The 14,127-nt window shown below is 43.6% G+C and overlaps 1 protein-coding gene across 1 annotated transcript in view; it reads right to left on the bottom strand.

The window, feature by feature from the left end:
• The window catches only part of GUCY2C (guanylate cyclase 2C), a 1,918,134-nt gene that overhangs the window by 178,765 nt on the left and 1,725,242 nt on the right, over positions 1–14,127 (bottom strand). The window contains exon 25 of the mRNA XM_073591935.1: positions 5,538–5,632. Within this exon, the coding sequence (XP_073448036.1) occupies positions 5,538–5,632 (95 nt within the window). The remainder of the gene's footprint in view (positions 1–5,537; positions 5,633–14,127) is intronic.

Genomic DNA, 14,127 nt, shown 5'->3' with positions numbered 1-14,127 from the left:
GTAAACACAGTTGATTAACAATACATGGTTTCAGCCAAACACTAACCAAGAGTGAAAGAAATGTTTTTGTGTTATCATTCATATTCTCTGAAAAATGGCCAAGAAATCATAAATTCTGCCAGGGTATGCAAACTTATGAGCACAACTGTATATAACCATACTTTTTCTGTTTCAGTTCCAATATATTTTACAGCATGCATTTTTCAGAAACAGTTTTATGGTTTTATGGTAATACTGCTGTAATGAAACGTCCCACGCTCCGCTTGAGTGCTTTCGTCATATACCGCTTCCTCCCAGTCTGAATATAGATATCAGATATTCCAACCGCTCACAAGCACAAAACAAGACGATACTTGTTTAGTTGCTGAACATGGACTCTAATTAGAACCTAATTAACATGAGCTAGTTATCTAATTATTTACCCAGACTAGGTGACTCAGAGATATGACCTTTTAGGGTAGACTTCACGTCTCCTAGCTCACTGACTATACAATACACATTATCAATAGGGATGAGCCGAACACCCCCCGGTTCGGTTCGCACCAGAACCCGCGAACGGACCGAAAGTTCGCACGAACGTTAGAACCCCATTGACGTCTATGGGACTCGAACGTTCGAAATCAAAAGTGCTCATTTTAAAGGCTAATTTGCATGGTATTGTCCTAAAAAGGGTTTGGGGACCCGGGTCCTACCCCAGGGGACATGTATCAATGCAAAAAAAACTTTTAAAAACGGCCGTTTTTTCGGGAGCAGTGATTTTAATGATGCTTAAAGTAAAAAAAAAAAAGTGAAATATTCCTTTAAATATCGTACCTGGGGGGTGTCTATAGTATGCCTGTAAAGTGACGCGTGTTTCCCATGTTTAGAACAGTCCCTGCACCAAATGTCATTTTTAAAGGAAAAAATCTCATTTAAAACTGCTTGCGGGTTTAATGTCATGTCGGGTCATGGCAATATGGATGAAAATCAGTGAGACAAACGGCATGGGTACCCCCCAGTCCATTACCAGGCCCTTTGGGTCTTGTATGGATATTAAGGGGAACCCCGCACCCAAATTAAAATAAGGAAAGGTGTGGGGCCACCAGGCCCTATATACTCTGAACAGCAGTATACAGGCGGTGCAAACAAGACAGGGACTGTAGGTTTGTTGTTAAGTAGAATCTGTTTGTAATTTTGAACATTTTTAACGTGTTTAGCTCCAGCCAAAAAATCTTTTCTAAGCTTTTTGGAAAACATAGGGAAGGGTTATCACCCCTGTGACATTTGTTTTGCTGTCTTTCCTCCTCTTCAGAAGATTTCACCTCACTTTTTTGTCCCTCTCCTTCTTGGCCTTCCAGACATACTAATGGCCTGTAGCTGCACTAAGCTGGGATAGAACACCTGTAATTTTCTTCAAGTAGCTTTATATACTGTAACCAGACAAGCCTGCCTGTCAGTAGGAAGATAACAGGAACGGATCTAGCTGTACACTGTGAGCAGGACGCACTGTACTAAATGTAAATAGTCTAGCTGCCTGACCGTGGTACTAATAGGATCAAATAGAACACCTGTAATTTTCTTCAGGTAGCTTTATATACTGTAACCAGACAAGCCTGCCGGTCAGTAGGAATTTAACAGGAACGGATCTAGCTGAACACTGTGAGCAGGACGCACTGCACTAAATGTAAATAGCAGGAACGGATCTAGCTGAACACTGTGAGCAGGACGCACTGCACTAAATGTAAATAGTCTAGAAGATAACAGGAACGGATCTAGCTGAACACTGTGAGCAGGACGCACTGCATTAAATGTAAATAGTCTAGATAGAAGATAACAGGAACGGATCTAGCTAAACTGAATACAGTGTATATATATATATGCAACACCTGGGATGCATATATATACACAATACACTGTAAGTGCAGCTAACTGACTGACTGTTCTGCCTAATCTATCTAACTCAAATCAAATGACACTGTCTCTCTCTCTCTCTATCTCTCAGCACACCGGAACACACACTACACAGGGCCGCCGTGCAGGCGGCCTTATATAGTGTGGGGTGTGTACTAAATGCCCTGAGCCGTAATTGGCCAAAGCCACCCTGGCTTTGGCCAATTACAGCTCTCTCTACTGACAGCGCTGTGATTGGCCAAGCATGCGGGTCATAGTGCATGCTTGGCCAATCATCAGCCAGCAATGCACTGCGATGCCGCAGTGAATTATGGGCCGTGACGCGCCACACGAATTTAGCGCGAACGGCCCATAACGTTCGCAATTCGGCGAACGATCGAACAGCCGATGTTCGAGTCGAACATGGGTTCGACTCGAACACGAAGCTCATCCCTAATTATCAATAACATCAACACAGAACTCCTTCATACAATATCAGGGTTAATTAGCACAAACAACAATGGGTGAAATACTCTTAGAAGCCACACTAGTAGACAACAGGAGACCCAGGGCTTTCCAGATCTCATTAATCAGCATTCCTTTCACATACATCTGCTATATGGGTCCCAAGCATGCAGACACCATCATGGCCTCCCTAATAAGGTCCTTTTGCATTACATAACAGAATACCTTACTAAATGCTTGTAGCTCCCTCAAATGCCAGAGCCCATAGTCGGTAGGCACGAGGCTAGCATTCAATCCCTTCCAAAAGCCTCTGTCCTGGGTGAGTCTGTCACATTTCTGCCCCATCAAAAGTTGACTAACAAGGTCCCAGACTTCCACCTGGTCTGAACATGCATTTGTCGGGCAGAGTGAACTTGAATAGTCTGTCCGCATGATCTCCATTCTTGGCTGCAAGGAATAGTTGACCTCAGTAGGCGTGGGGCAGAGGTCACTCTCTGTCCGACTGCCAGCGCTTCAGTTGGGTGGTTTTTAACATTCCGGGGCTCGGTCTGCTGCTGGGCAGAGGGGCTGATCGCCCCAGCTTCCTGAAGCTGTAGAGACATTGTAGGTGCTAGGCAGAGGCCAGTGGCGCTCTGCCCTGTTGCCAGTGATTCAGCTGGAAGTAGCAGCTTTACTACATCAGCTTGTCGCTGGAGAGAGAGGCCGATTGCTGGGTTGGTGTCATAATTCTGGGGCGCCATCTGCTGTTGGAACTCCCTTTCACTGGTATTGTCTCCCAGGTGCACAAACCCTTGTTGGGGAGGGGAAATGGCGGCTTCTCCTCCCTGCATCTCTGAATTCCACTGGGAAAGAGGAACCATCACCTTCTCACCTCGGGCCTCCGAAACTGCCATGGGTGTGGAGCAGGGGTCTGCAGTACTCTGTCCTGCTGCCAGTACTTGAGCAGGTGATGCATAATCTATAACATCCTCTGATGAACAGTCCATTAAGTCCATACATTCTGTAATCTGTGGCTGGAGAGATGAGCCAACTGCCCCAGCTCCCTGGAACTCCACAGTTGTTGCCAATGCTGGGCAGAGTTGGATAGCACTCTGCCCTGTTGCCAGCACTCCTGCTGGGGACTCCACATCATCCGCTTCGGCTAACTGTTGGGGCAGGAGGCTGGATTCCTCCACTCCCAAACTGTGTAGCTGCCATTGGGGAGGTGAGCTGCCTGCTTCCTTTTCCATTCCCTCATCTGGCTGCTGAGACAACATGTCTATGGTACTGTCTCCCAGGTGCACGGATCTTTGCTGGGGAGGAAAGACCGATTTCTCCACCCTGGCCGACTGGTGAGGAGGGACAACGGACACCTCCTCTCCCTTCTCCCCCTGTATCTGCTGCTGGGAAGTGATCGCCACCTTCTCACCCTGAGCCTCCGGAACTGCCACAAGTGTGGGGAAGAGATACTGCTGTTGGTGCAGGGCAGAGCACAGTGAAGTTTGGCCCTGATACCAGCTCTTCTTCTGGAGGCTCATCAGGTTGATTTTCCTCAGCAGAAAAGTCTATCAAATCCCCTGTCTCTGCAACTGGTGTCTGGGGATAGAGGTTCACCATCTCCTGTCCGTGGAACCCAGAAGATGCTATCGGTGCTGGGCAGAGGTTAGCAGAGCTCTCCCTGTTGTCAGCACTTCAGCTTTGGGGATGGCAATCTCCAGATTTTCCACTGCTGATTCTCTGGCATGCTGCTGGACAGGCACATTCCTCCATCCAAGATCATCCCATGCAGAAACAGGATCATCAAGGTCAGTCAGCACTTGCTGCATCCGCCATAAGACCTCCACGTCCATAGCTGCGGGGACGGGTTGGCAAAGCACACTGTTACTCTGCCACATTGCTGATTCTTCAGCCAGGATTTCAGAATTGTCAACTGGTATTTCCTGACAGGCAAAGGGAGCCCAGCCCTGGCGCTGAGCAGAGTCTAGCAGGCGATCTCCAGCTCCCATTCCTGAATGGCCAGAAACTCTATATCTTCCAGTGCCCAGTGCACTTCCGAGATGTTCAGTAGCCCTTCCCTGAAATCCATGATTTTGTCCAACCGCCACTCCAAATCACTCCCAAAGTTAGGGTCCCCTGTCAGCTTCACATACAACAGTCCCAGGCCGCCATAGCCAAAGCCTTCCATTGGACTGTCATGGGCTAAACAGGGGCATGCCTGAGATACATGCCACTGGAGGGCTCTGTACCTCTCATCCAGCTGCATCTCTGCCCAGACCAGCCTGCTTAATTCAGCTGTCTGCTCCTTGTGCGGTTTTTCTCCCAAAAACAGCAGCCGCAATCCATACTGCAACCAGTACCTTTCCTGGATGGAGGGGAGAACTTTTCCCTGGTGACACTGCTCACGGGCTAGCGCTTCCTTCCAGAGTTCGCAGCGGATAGAATCAAACCATCCCAGCTGTACCTGCTCTGACACTGGTCCTCTGTGCTATATCTGCATCTCTCACAACCTCCTTCTGAATTCCTCTTCCATGGCAGCTGGTATCTGTACCTCTCCTCTCCTGCTATCTGGACCTTGGATCTAGGTGGAGGTTTGGATGTCCCAGACTGCAGGAAGCGTCCCACTGCTTGCCACCAATGTAACGAAACGTTCCACACTCCGCTTGAGTGCTTTCGTCATATACCACTTCCTCCCAGTCTGAATATAGATATCAGATATTCCAACCACTCACAAGCACAAAACAAGATGATATTTGTTTAGTTGCTGAACATGGACTCTTTTATTTGAGATGACACACAAATATATACAGCAGGCTTACAAAAAAAATTGTAACCAGAAACCTAATTAACGTGAGCTAGTTACCTAATCATTTACCCAGACTAGGTGACTCAGAGATATGACCTTTTAGGGTAGACTTCATGTCTCCTAGCTCACTGACTATACAATACACATTATCATAAACATCAACACAGAACTCCTTCTCACAATAGCAGGGTTAATTAGCACAAACAACAATGGGTTACATTACATAACAGAATACCTTCCTAAATGCTTGTAGCTCCCTCAAATGCCAGGGCCCATAGTCAGTAGGCAAGAGGCTAGCATTCAGTCCCCTCCAAAAGCCTCTGTCCTGGGTGAGTCTGTCACAACTGCTAAGCATGATCTCCAACATGACAAATTGTTCTTTATTGATTTCAATGAATTTGTTTTGCTGTACGATTCATACCTTCAGATAGGTCTCGCCTCTTACTTCAAATTGAAATTCACAGTCTGTCCTTTTCAGAATGGATACAGTTGATTTACTCACATGTATTCGAAGTGCTGTTATGTACAGAAAAAAAAGTGGTTAGTATATAGTTAGACTGTCACCTAATGGACAGATTAAAATAAACCCCTAAAGTGGTATTAAATCAAAAAACTAAATTGTAATATATTGCAGCTTACCCATACTTAGATATAGTGGTTGCATTAGTTTCCTTTTTTTAGACTTTGTTTCACCTGGTGATCCAGCCAGTAACATACTTCCTATCATAGCGCATCTGCATTCTGGATGAAGCAGACACCTTTGGACAGCAGCGTTGACAGTCTGGCCAGAAGGTAGTGTTGGAGTAGCAGATTTAGATGGACTTGACTGAAGCTGAACTCCAGCTAATATCTTACAAGCAGTTACTTCAAACATGAATAAAAATGAATAAAAGCTGACCATTATAAGTACCACTGTCAGTGGTAAATGGTTTGTCTCAACCCTCTACTAGCTAATTTGTCTGAACAGATTAGTCTGTTAAAATAAGTTGAACAATAACAGACTTACTGGCTGGATCATCAGGGGAAAAAAGGCTAGAATGAAAGAATGAAAACTAATACAGTTACCACATCTAAGAAATTGTGAGCTGCAATTCAATACATTTTTGTTTTGGGGTTTAATACCACTTAAAGCATTTAGCTACAGTCATAGTTACAGCAATTTGTAACCCTTGCATGGCTGTCACTAGAAGATAGTCTAAGGAATATAATTTGTAATTAGACTAGCAAATGCTATTTAATTCCTAAATCGGTTAATGTAGACTGAATGATACTTGGTTTCTGAATGATTGATAATGCATTAGTATGTATTTATGAAAAAGATGTCAACAACCGCAAAAAAATGTTCTTAGGAAATGGTCAATCACTACAACTAAAAGATTTATGGTTGCCAGTTAGGTATTTACCTGGATCAGATGTCCCTGATCTTTGGTGTCAGTAAGTTGAATACAATCATTTGTTATAGCATGTTCAATATAAACCACCTATGTGCAACATTTTAGGAGATTATTGAAAAGATCCTTTTCCAATCTTGCAGACAAATAAGTCCTAGGTGGTAAATCTGGTGCTATTCACTATCACTGCCCTTGGCCAGAGCTGCAGATCAGCATAGAAGTGCCAGCAGGTGCATGTGTTGAAATGACTTCATGTAAAAGCCACCAGTGTCTTTCAAGGATGGAACTACTACTAATTATCCTGAACAGTGGATTCTAAACACTTAAAGTGCATATAGCAAAAAACAAAAACGTATTTTTAGTTTTTGATTGAGTAGAGGAAACCATTATCCCCCCCCCCAGTTTCTTTTTTTACATAGTTACATCGTTTGTAAGGTTGAATAAAAACCCCAGTCCACCCAGTTCAACCTGTGTAGGTGTGTGTGTGTTCATGTCCAAAAATAATTTCCCATATCCCTGTATACTGTGTTCACTAAGATACTTGTCTAAGAGTTTTGTACAACTATCAATACTTCCCACTGACATCACCAATTGTGGAAGTGAATTCCACATCCTTACCACCCTGACAGTACAAAACCCCGTACGCGGTTTAAGGTTATACCAATTCTCCAATTTCATTGATTGGCACTGTGTCTCCTTATGCCCCATACACACGATCGGAAATACCGCCAGCAAAACTCTGATGAGAGCTTTTGGTCGGAAAATGCGACTGTGTGTATGCTCCATCGGACTTTTGCTGGCGGAATTCCAGCCAGCAAAAGACTGAGAGCAGGTTCTCAATTTTTCGGTCGGAAAAAGTTCCTAGCTGAAAATGCGATCGTCTGTATGCAATTCCGACGCGCCAAAAATCACGCATGCTCAGAATCAAGTACGAGACGGAAGCGCTCGGTCTGGTAAAACTAGCGTTCATAATGGAGATAGCACATTCATCACGCTGTAAATTTTTTGATCTTTTAATGCAGCGCATTCTTTTGTTCTTTATAATGCTAGAAGAATGGAGTTGTTTTGCTGGTGATATTCACACAAACTTATTTCTTTATTATCTGTCGTGATCTCCTGAACAATATTTTTTGTTTTTAAAGCCAGATCTCCATAATAATGTTTAGAATTATTTTTAGAGTCATCTTTTTTAATTTTTAATCAAGATCTCTTGTTTTTTGGATTATTTTTAAATTAGTTTCTAGTGATCTCCATAATTTTATTTTTTGGTGTGTCAAGTTTCCACAACGACATTATTATCTTGTATTTTTATATTTTTGTATTTTTATAAAGCTCAAGGAGGTTGGTTGTTGTCCCTTGTTAATTAGACATTGTATTTTGGAAATGTACCTGCCTACTCACAAACTGTCCTATTTGAAGAAAAACACATAGGCAAGTATTTTCAGATAAAAAAAAAAAAACATTTATTCTGGCTCATAATAACAAAATAAAGAGGAAGGCAACGCTGGAGAAACTCCTTGAATTTACGAAGCCTTTGGCCCCCAGGGTACATATCAACTCTTTGTAACTAAAAATTGGTAGACTGAGAAGTCCATATAGTAGAGAGCACAATCTGGTCCTGGACTCCCAGAGATCACGAACAGCAGCAGATTACATATATGTGCCCAGGCTGTGGTACTACAACAGGCTGCGTCTTCTGTCAGACCAGACTGAACCTAGGGCCATCGCTTTCTTGTCTTCCTTGCAGCCTTCCCTCCATACTGCCCTGCAGCCTTCCCTGCAGCCTTCCTTGGAGGCTGTGGCTCTGGAGGTGGACTTGTAGCAAGAGGAGGAGGAGGAGGATGGGCGAGCGCAACTAATTGCATGTTCTCACTAATTTGGCCACTCAACCCCTTATGAATGGCGTCAAAAATAATTTTCTCACACCTGAGGCGTTGGCCCTCCTCCATTTGCTGCAATTTAGCAGCTATATAGCAGCCATAGGCCTCTTCAGGGCCAAATTAGCCTCCTTAATGAGGCCCAGTGCTGCCTCCTCCATGTTACTCCCCTTCCTGGCCCTTTTTGTTGGAAGGCGGAGGGGAGGCACCTGGGATTGGGTGAGGCTCCTACTGGGCCTGGCCACCTCCTGGCTGCCACTTACCCCCACCACCTCCTGGCTAACACTTACCCCGCCTCCTCCTGTGTGCCACATTCCAGAGCCTCGTCCTGGCTGGGGTCTTCCTGTGTATGAAAAAGGGACATAGTTTTTGGTTCATCAATCACACACAATTTTCAGCTCATGACTGTTGCAAATTGAATGTTAATAAATAGAAAAGACTATCATTCTGAGCCCAGCATTTTTCATTCTTGTCCCAATCATTTTTGGCCCCTACTGTCTATTGATATGTAAAACACTTTTTGTTAAATCATTCATTTGTTATCAATAACATCTAGTTAACAACAATAATTTTCGGACAATAAATTTGTTAAAAAATACTATACCTGGCTCCAGCTGGGCTCCTCCATTTCTTCCAGGATGGAAGGCCCAGGTTGGTCCTCAGAAGCCTCAGCTGGGGTTGAGTGAAGGGTTGAGGAAAGGCTGGATGGAAGTTTAGAAAGTGATTCCCTGACTTCCATCTGGTCTTCCAGAAACCGCATCCTGTTGTAGTACCACAGACTGGGTACAAACACATCTTCTGCTGCTGCTCCTGATCTCATGGAAGCCTGGACCTTAAGAGCCTCCTTCCTATACATGCTTCTCAAGCTACCAATTTTCCTCTCCACAAACACGATGTCTGCGTTGGGGACCTTTGTCTTCACAAATTGCAGCAGTTTCTCCAGCCATGCCTTCCTAGCTGGTTTATTGTGATATATTGTGATTTATTGTGGAGGTTTTTAACCTCCCACAAATTACGCATATCCCTGTATTTGTCAATGAAATGGCCCATGAAATCAGGGTCTTTGAATTATTTCATATTTGCTGCAAGACAAAATACAAGACAAAAACACTAATATCAGGCTAAACTCTCCTAATCTTATCCCAATATAGGCCTCAATCTCAAATCAAATGTTACCTTCATTAGAATGTTCGGCGCTTCCGGTCCTCCTTCCTACGCACACAGAACGTAGGTACGACACACGTGTGTTAGCTTTATATACACTGCGCATGTATGAAACTCCGCCCGCCCCTTACGTTCTTTCTAGAATATTCCCCACCCCTTCTCTTTCGGCGCAGTGGGAGATGAACATGGTGGAGACACAGCAGGTGCATAATAGCAGTAACGAGGAGGAAAGCCCGGAGCCAGAAACGTCGCGATCCCAGAGGAGAAGATTTAAGGCATCAAATATGTCCTTTGTAGAGATGGTGGACATCTTGAAGAGGGCCGACTATGATGGGAAGTATGGACCGTACCTAAACCCAAATGTGAGAAAGGCCAAGATCATGACTAAAGTCGTGAACAGTCTGCACAGGAATTTTGGGGTACGACGATCCAAGGAGCAATTGAGGAAATGCTGGTCAGACCTTAAATTGAGGGAGATCAGTACAGAAGGATCAAGAAAGTGCTTCTAAAAAGTAAGTACTTGTTGTGTGTTCCGATTATTATTATTACTTGCATGCTGCACCATGTGCTTTTCTTTACTGTTGTACAGTTTAAAATTGCAACTTTCAGGCTCGTGGGCACAGTAATCGTTCGTAGTAAACATCGTTCGTTCACCAACTAAATACAATGTTTTAGGCAGATACAGAGTTAACTACATTTGGTCATGCTATTTTGTATTAAAAGAAGTTTAGGACGTTGTTGTCTAGATGTGTTTGTAACTAGAATGAATAGCAAACTTGATTCAGTGCAATGTAAGGAGAGGACACTCAGCAGCTGTTTACACAGCTGAACTCGGGAGCACTAGTGTGGGACACAAGAACCAACTTTTTAGGGTGTCCCACACAGGTACTCCAGTGGATACTTGGGGTGTCTCCATGTGTGAAACTTGTCCAAAAAAGGTAAGTATTGCAGCTTTGTTAAGGGAATAAATAATGTCTTCAACTTTGAGCCCAAACAGACAATTGTACCCCACTTCCAAGCAATGTTTCGCATTCATATTTCTGGCCACAAATATCTGTGTGCTAAGTATACCTTTTGTTTCATTCTCATAGGGGAGAAAAGACTCGGGACGTCGTAGGACAACAGGAACCCCCCTCACATCCTGAAGAAGGGGAACACAACCTCAGGATGCAGAGGAAGGAGAGGTGGTTGAGATTGTCACCACAACAAGTGAGTGTCTGACACCACAGATTCAGGTAATAGATGTATGCCTGCATAGTTTTAATACATGGTGTGTATTTTTTTTTTTTTTAGGTGATGTGCATATTGTGGAAGCACAATCTACTCATCTCACGACTGACAGTGCACAAAGGCTAATCCAGGACATAATGTATTGTAGTCAGGATTTAGATCTCATAAAGGAAAAAACCAAGGAGATTGAACAAAGAATGAAGAACATGATTGATGTATTATGGAGAATCTAAATCAAAAAAATATGACAACTTTTTTGTTTTTTTTGTAAGAAAATTTAAATAACCTTTTTATACATTCTAAAAGCCAAATTTGGAAGATGCACACAGTGTGTCAACATGTGCTATCTGCCATCAGGGGATATCAATGTACGCTTTTTGTGTGTGCATCCCTCTTCCTCGCAACTCTAGTAGGTGAGAGGAAGGGGTTGCACCCCCAAAACACGTCCATTGATCCCCCATGATGGGAGATAGCACATGTTGACATTAGGCATGGGATCAGGAGGGAAATCCCCATTTTTTACTCCCAATTTCTGTGCATCTTCTAAATTTGGCTTTTACAGGGGGACATCACCCCATCTGTTGAAGGCAAGATCAAGACATTTTTGACATTATAATGTCTGATATTGCCTTCAGTTTTTCAATGTTGAACTTTGTAAGTTCCTGAGTTGAGTATGTTATGTTTTGAAACTTGCCTGTTTATGTACCAAAATAATATTTTCAAGATAAAAATGTATAAAACAAAGAGTTATTTTTTTAACAAAAAAGGTTTTACAAAGCACGGAGGTTGTAAAAGAGTTGTTGTAGAAGGTTTTACAAAGCACAAATGTGCACGGAGTAAAAGGTTTTATACTCAACAATGTGTGGCTTTTTCTTTCAATGCTCAATAACAGTTTTTGTATTAAGTTGGTGTTTACAGTGACAATGGGTGTTATTTAATAATGGAAAAACCACTTGGCACTACAAGTGCACGAGGAGAACCTAGGAGACAGATAAAAGAAACCCAATCAGTAAATCAAATTTCAGATTTTATCATATAATTTTTTTTATTTTGCAAATATTTGCTGGCATAGCAATGGCCCCCCTACCTGTAAAATATTCCACATATTTTTGACGCACTTCACGGGCGCTTTGGGGGGGATAGCCAGGAAAGCCAGCTTCCAGGGCCGTCATTGTTGGTTCATGAATTCCGGCCTCCGGCCCAACTGAGGCAACATAATTAGTAACATTTCGCTTTAAAAAGTTGTGTAAGATGCAGCATGCTAACACAATGTGGTTAAGTTTGTACTCCACCATATTTATAGCAGTTAGAAATGGCTGGCCATTATCCCAAAGGTGTTCTACACGGCTCTTCTGGCTCTGGCTAGCCGGAAATTAAAAACCCTCTTCTCCGGGGTGAGGGTCCTCTGGGGGAATGGCCTCATCTTGTGATCACCCAGACCAAACGCTTCATCAGCAATAAAAACAAACGGGAGTCCTTCCACTTTCTCTTCCGCAGGTGGCAATCCCAAGCCACCACTCTGGAGACTTGTGTAGAACTCCGTCTGGGCAAAGACTGCACCATCCAACATCCGGCCATTCTTCCCCACGTCCACATAGAGGAACTCATATGTCGCCGACACCACTGCCATCAACACAATACTATTGAAACCCTTATAATTAAAATAGTATGACCCCGAGTGGGGTGGTGGGACGATGTGGACATGCTTCCCATCAATTGCCCCTCCACAGTTGGGAAAGTCCCAACGGTCGGCAAAGTGGGATGCCACAGTCTGCCATTCCTGTGGCGTTGAAGGAAACTGTGGAGTTAAAACATAAAAATAAAAATTTGTACTTTTGCACATAACATTGCAAGCAGATTAGATACAAACATATTTGGCCAACATCAGTATAACATTTATTTTAAGGAGTATTTAAAGACACAAATATAAGGTCCATTTATCAGATCCCCCCCCCCCCCCCCATGGCCCATTGGAAAAATTTTAGGGGGGGAGGGTTATAAATGAGTTTAAGGACAACAATAACATTTGTACACATTTTAGGGGGTGTTTAGGGTAAAGCACTACTATGGAGCTGACAAAATACATTTTTAAGTGACTAGGCTAGGTGTATATGGGCCCAGGATAGCATGCTGGGGAGGTTAGTGAAGGCAAATATGCATGAAGGACAAAAAAGAGCATTAAAAACTTCCAGCGTGCATGAGGATAAAGAGGAGATTCACAGCATATTACAAACATGGTAATTAGGGAATGATGAAAGAAATACAATACATTAGCATACATTAAATACATAAAATGTGATGTTAAAGGAGAAAACTTACCCTAATATAGTCCTTATGCAGGACCTGAATGATGGCAGAACAGGTCTCTGGGATTATGATCCCTAGAGCCTGGGGGGAGATGCCTGTAGAGAACTTGAGGTCCTGTAGACTTCTCCCCGTCGCCAAGTACCACAATGAGTAAATGAGCCTCTGCTCCGGAGTGGTGGCTTGCCGCATGCAGGTGTCCTGCTTCATAATATAAGGGGACAGCAAAGACAACAGACAGTGAAAAACGGGGTCTGTCATCCGGAGAAAATTCCTGAAATCAGCAGGGTTATTTTCCTGGATCTCACGCAGCAAAGGCATATGAGAGAATTGGTCACGCTGGAGCAACAGATTCTTGGTCCATGAACTCCTCCCCACCCTGTTCATGGACTGGACTTGGGTCAAAGTAATAACCCCAACACCAAGCACCCGCATAGCACGAACTCTACGACGAGCATGTACCCATAACATGGGTTCAAAACGGTCTGCTGGTCAGAACGAACTAACAGAATGCACTGAAAAACAGCAAGGCCTGTGAAGCGCGAGCTGAAAATCAGAAACGAGCGGACAAGAACGCACTGAAAAACAGATACGAACTGACTACACGCACTGAAAACCAGATACAAACCCACAAGCGCAAACTGAAGAGCAGCACGAAAGCTAAAAAGCGTGAATCGTCTCTCACCAAACTTCTACTAACACGAGATAAACACGAGATTAGCAGAAGGAGCCCAAAGGGTGGCGCAGTGGCTATTGAACTTCCTTTTTCTAGTGCCATTGTACGTGTTGTACATAGTTACATAGTTACATAGTAGGTGAGGTTGAAAAAAGACACAAGTCCATCAAGTCCAACCTATGTGTGTGATTATGTGTCAGTATTACATTGTATATCCCTGTAGTGTTGCGGTCATTCGGGTGATTATCTAATAGTTTCTTGAAGCTATCAATGCTCCCCGCTGAGACCACCGCCTGTGGAAGGGAATTCCACATCCTTGCCGCTCTTACAGTAAAGAACCCTCTACGTAGTTTAAGGTTAAACCTCTTT

The sequence above is a fragment of the Aquarana catesbeiana genome, linkage group LG07, assembly GCF_042186555.1.
Source record: "Aquarana catesbeiana isolate 2022-GZ linkage group LG07, ASM4218655v1, whole genome shotgun sequence".
NCBI classification, from domain to species: Eukaryota; Metazoa; Chordata; class Amphibia; order Anura; family Ranidae; genus Aquarana; species Aquarana catesbeiana.
The sequence above is the reverse complement of the archived record's forward strand: the minus strand, read 5'-3'. Positions and strand labels throughout refer to the sequence as shown.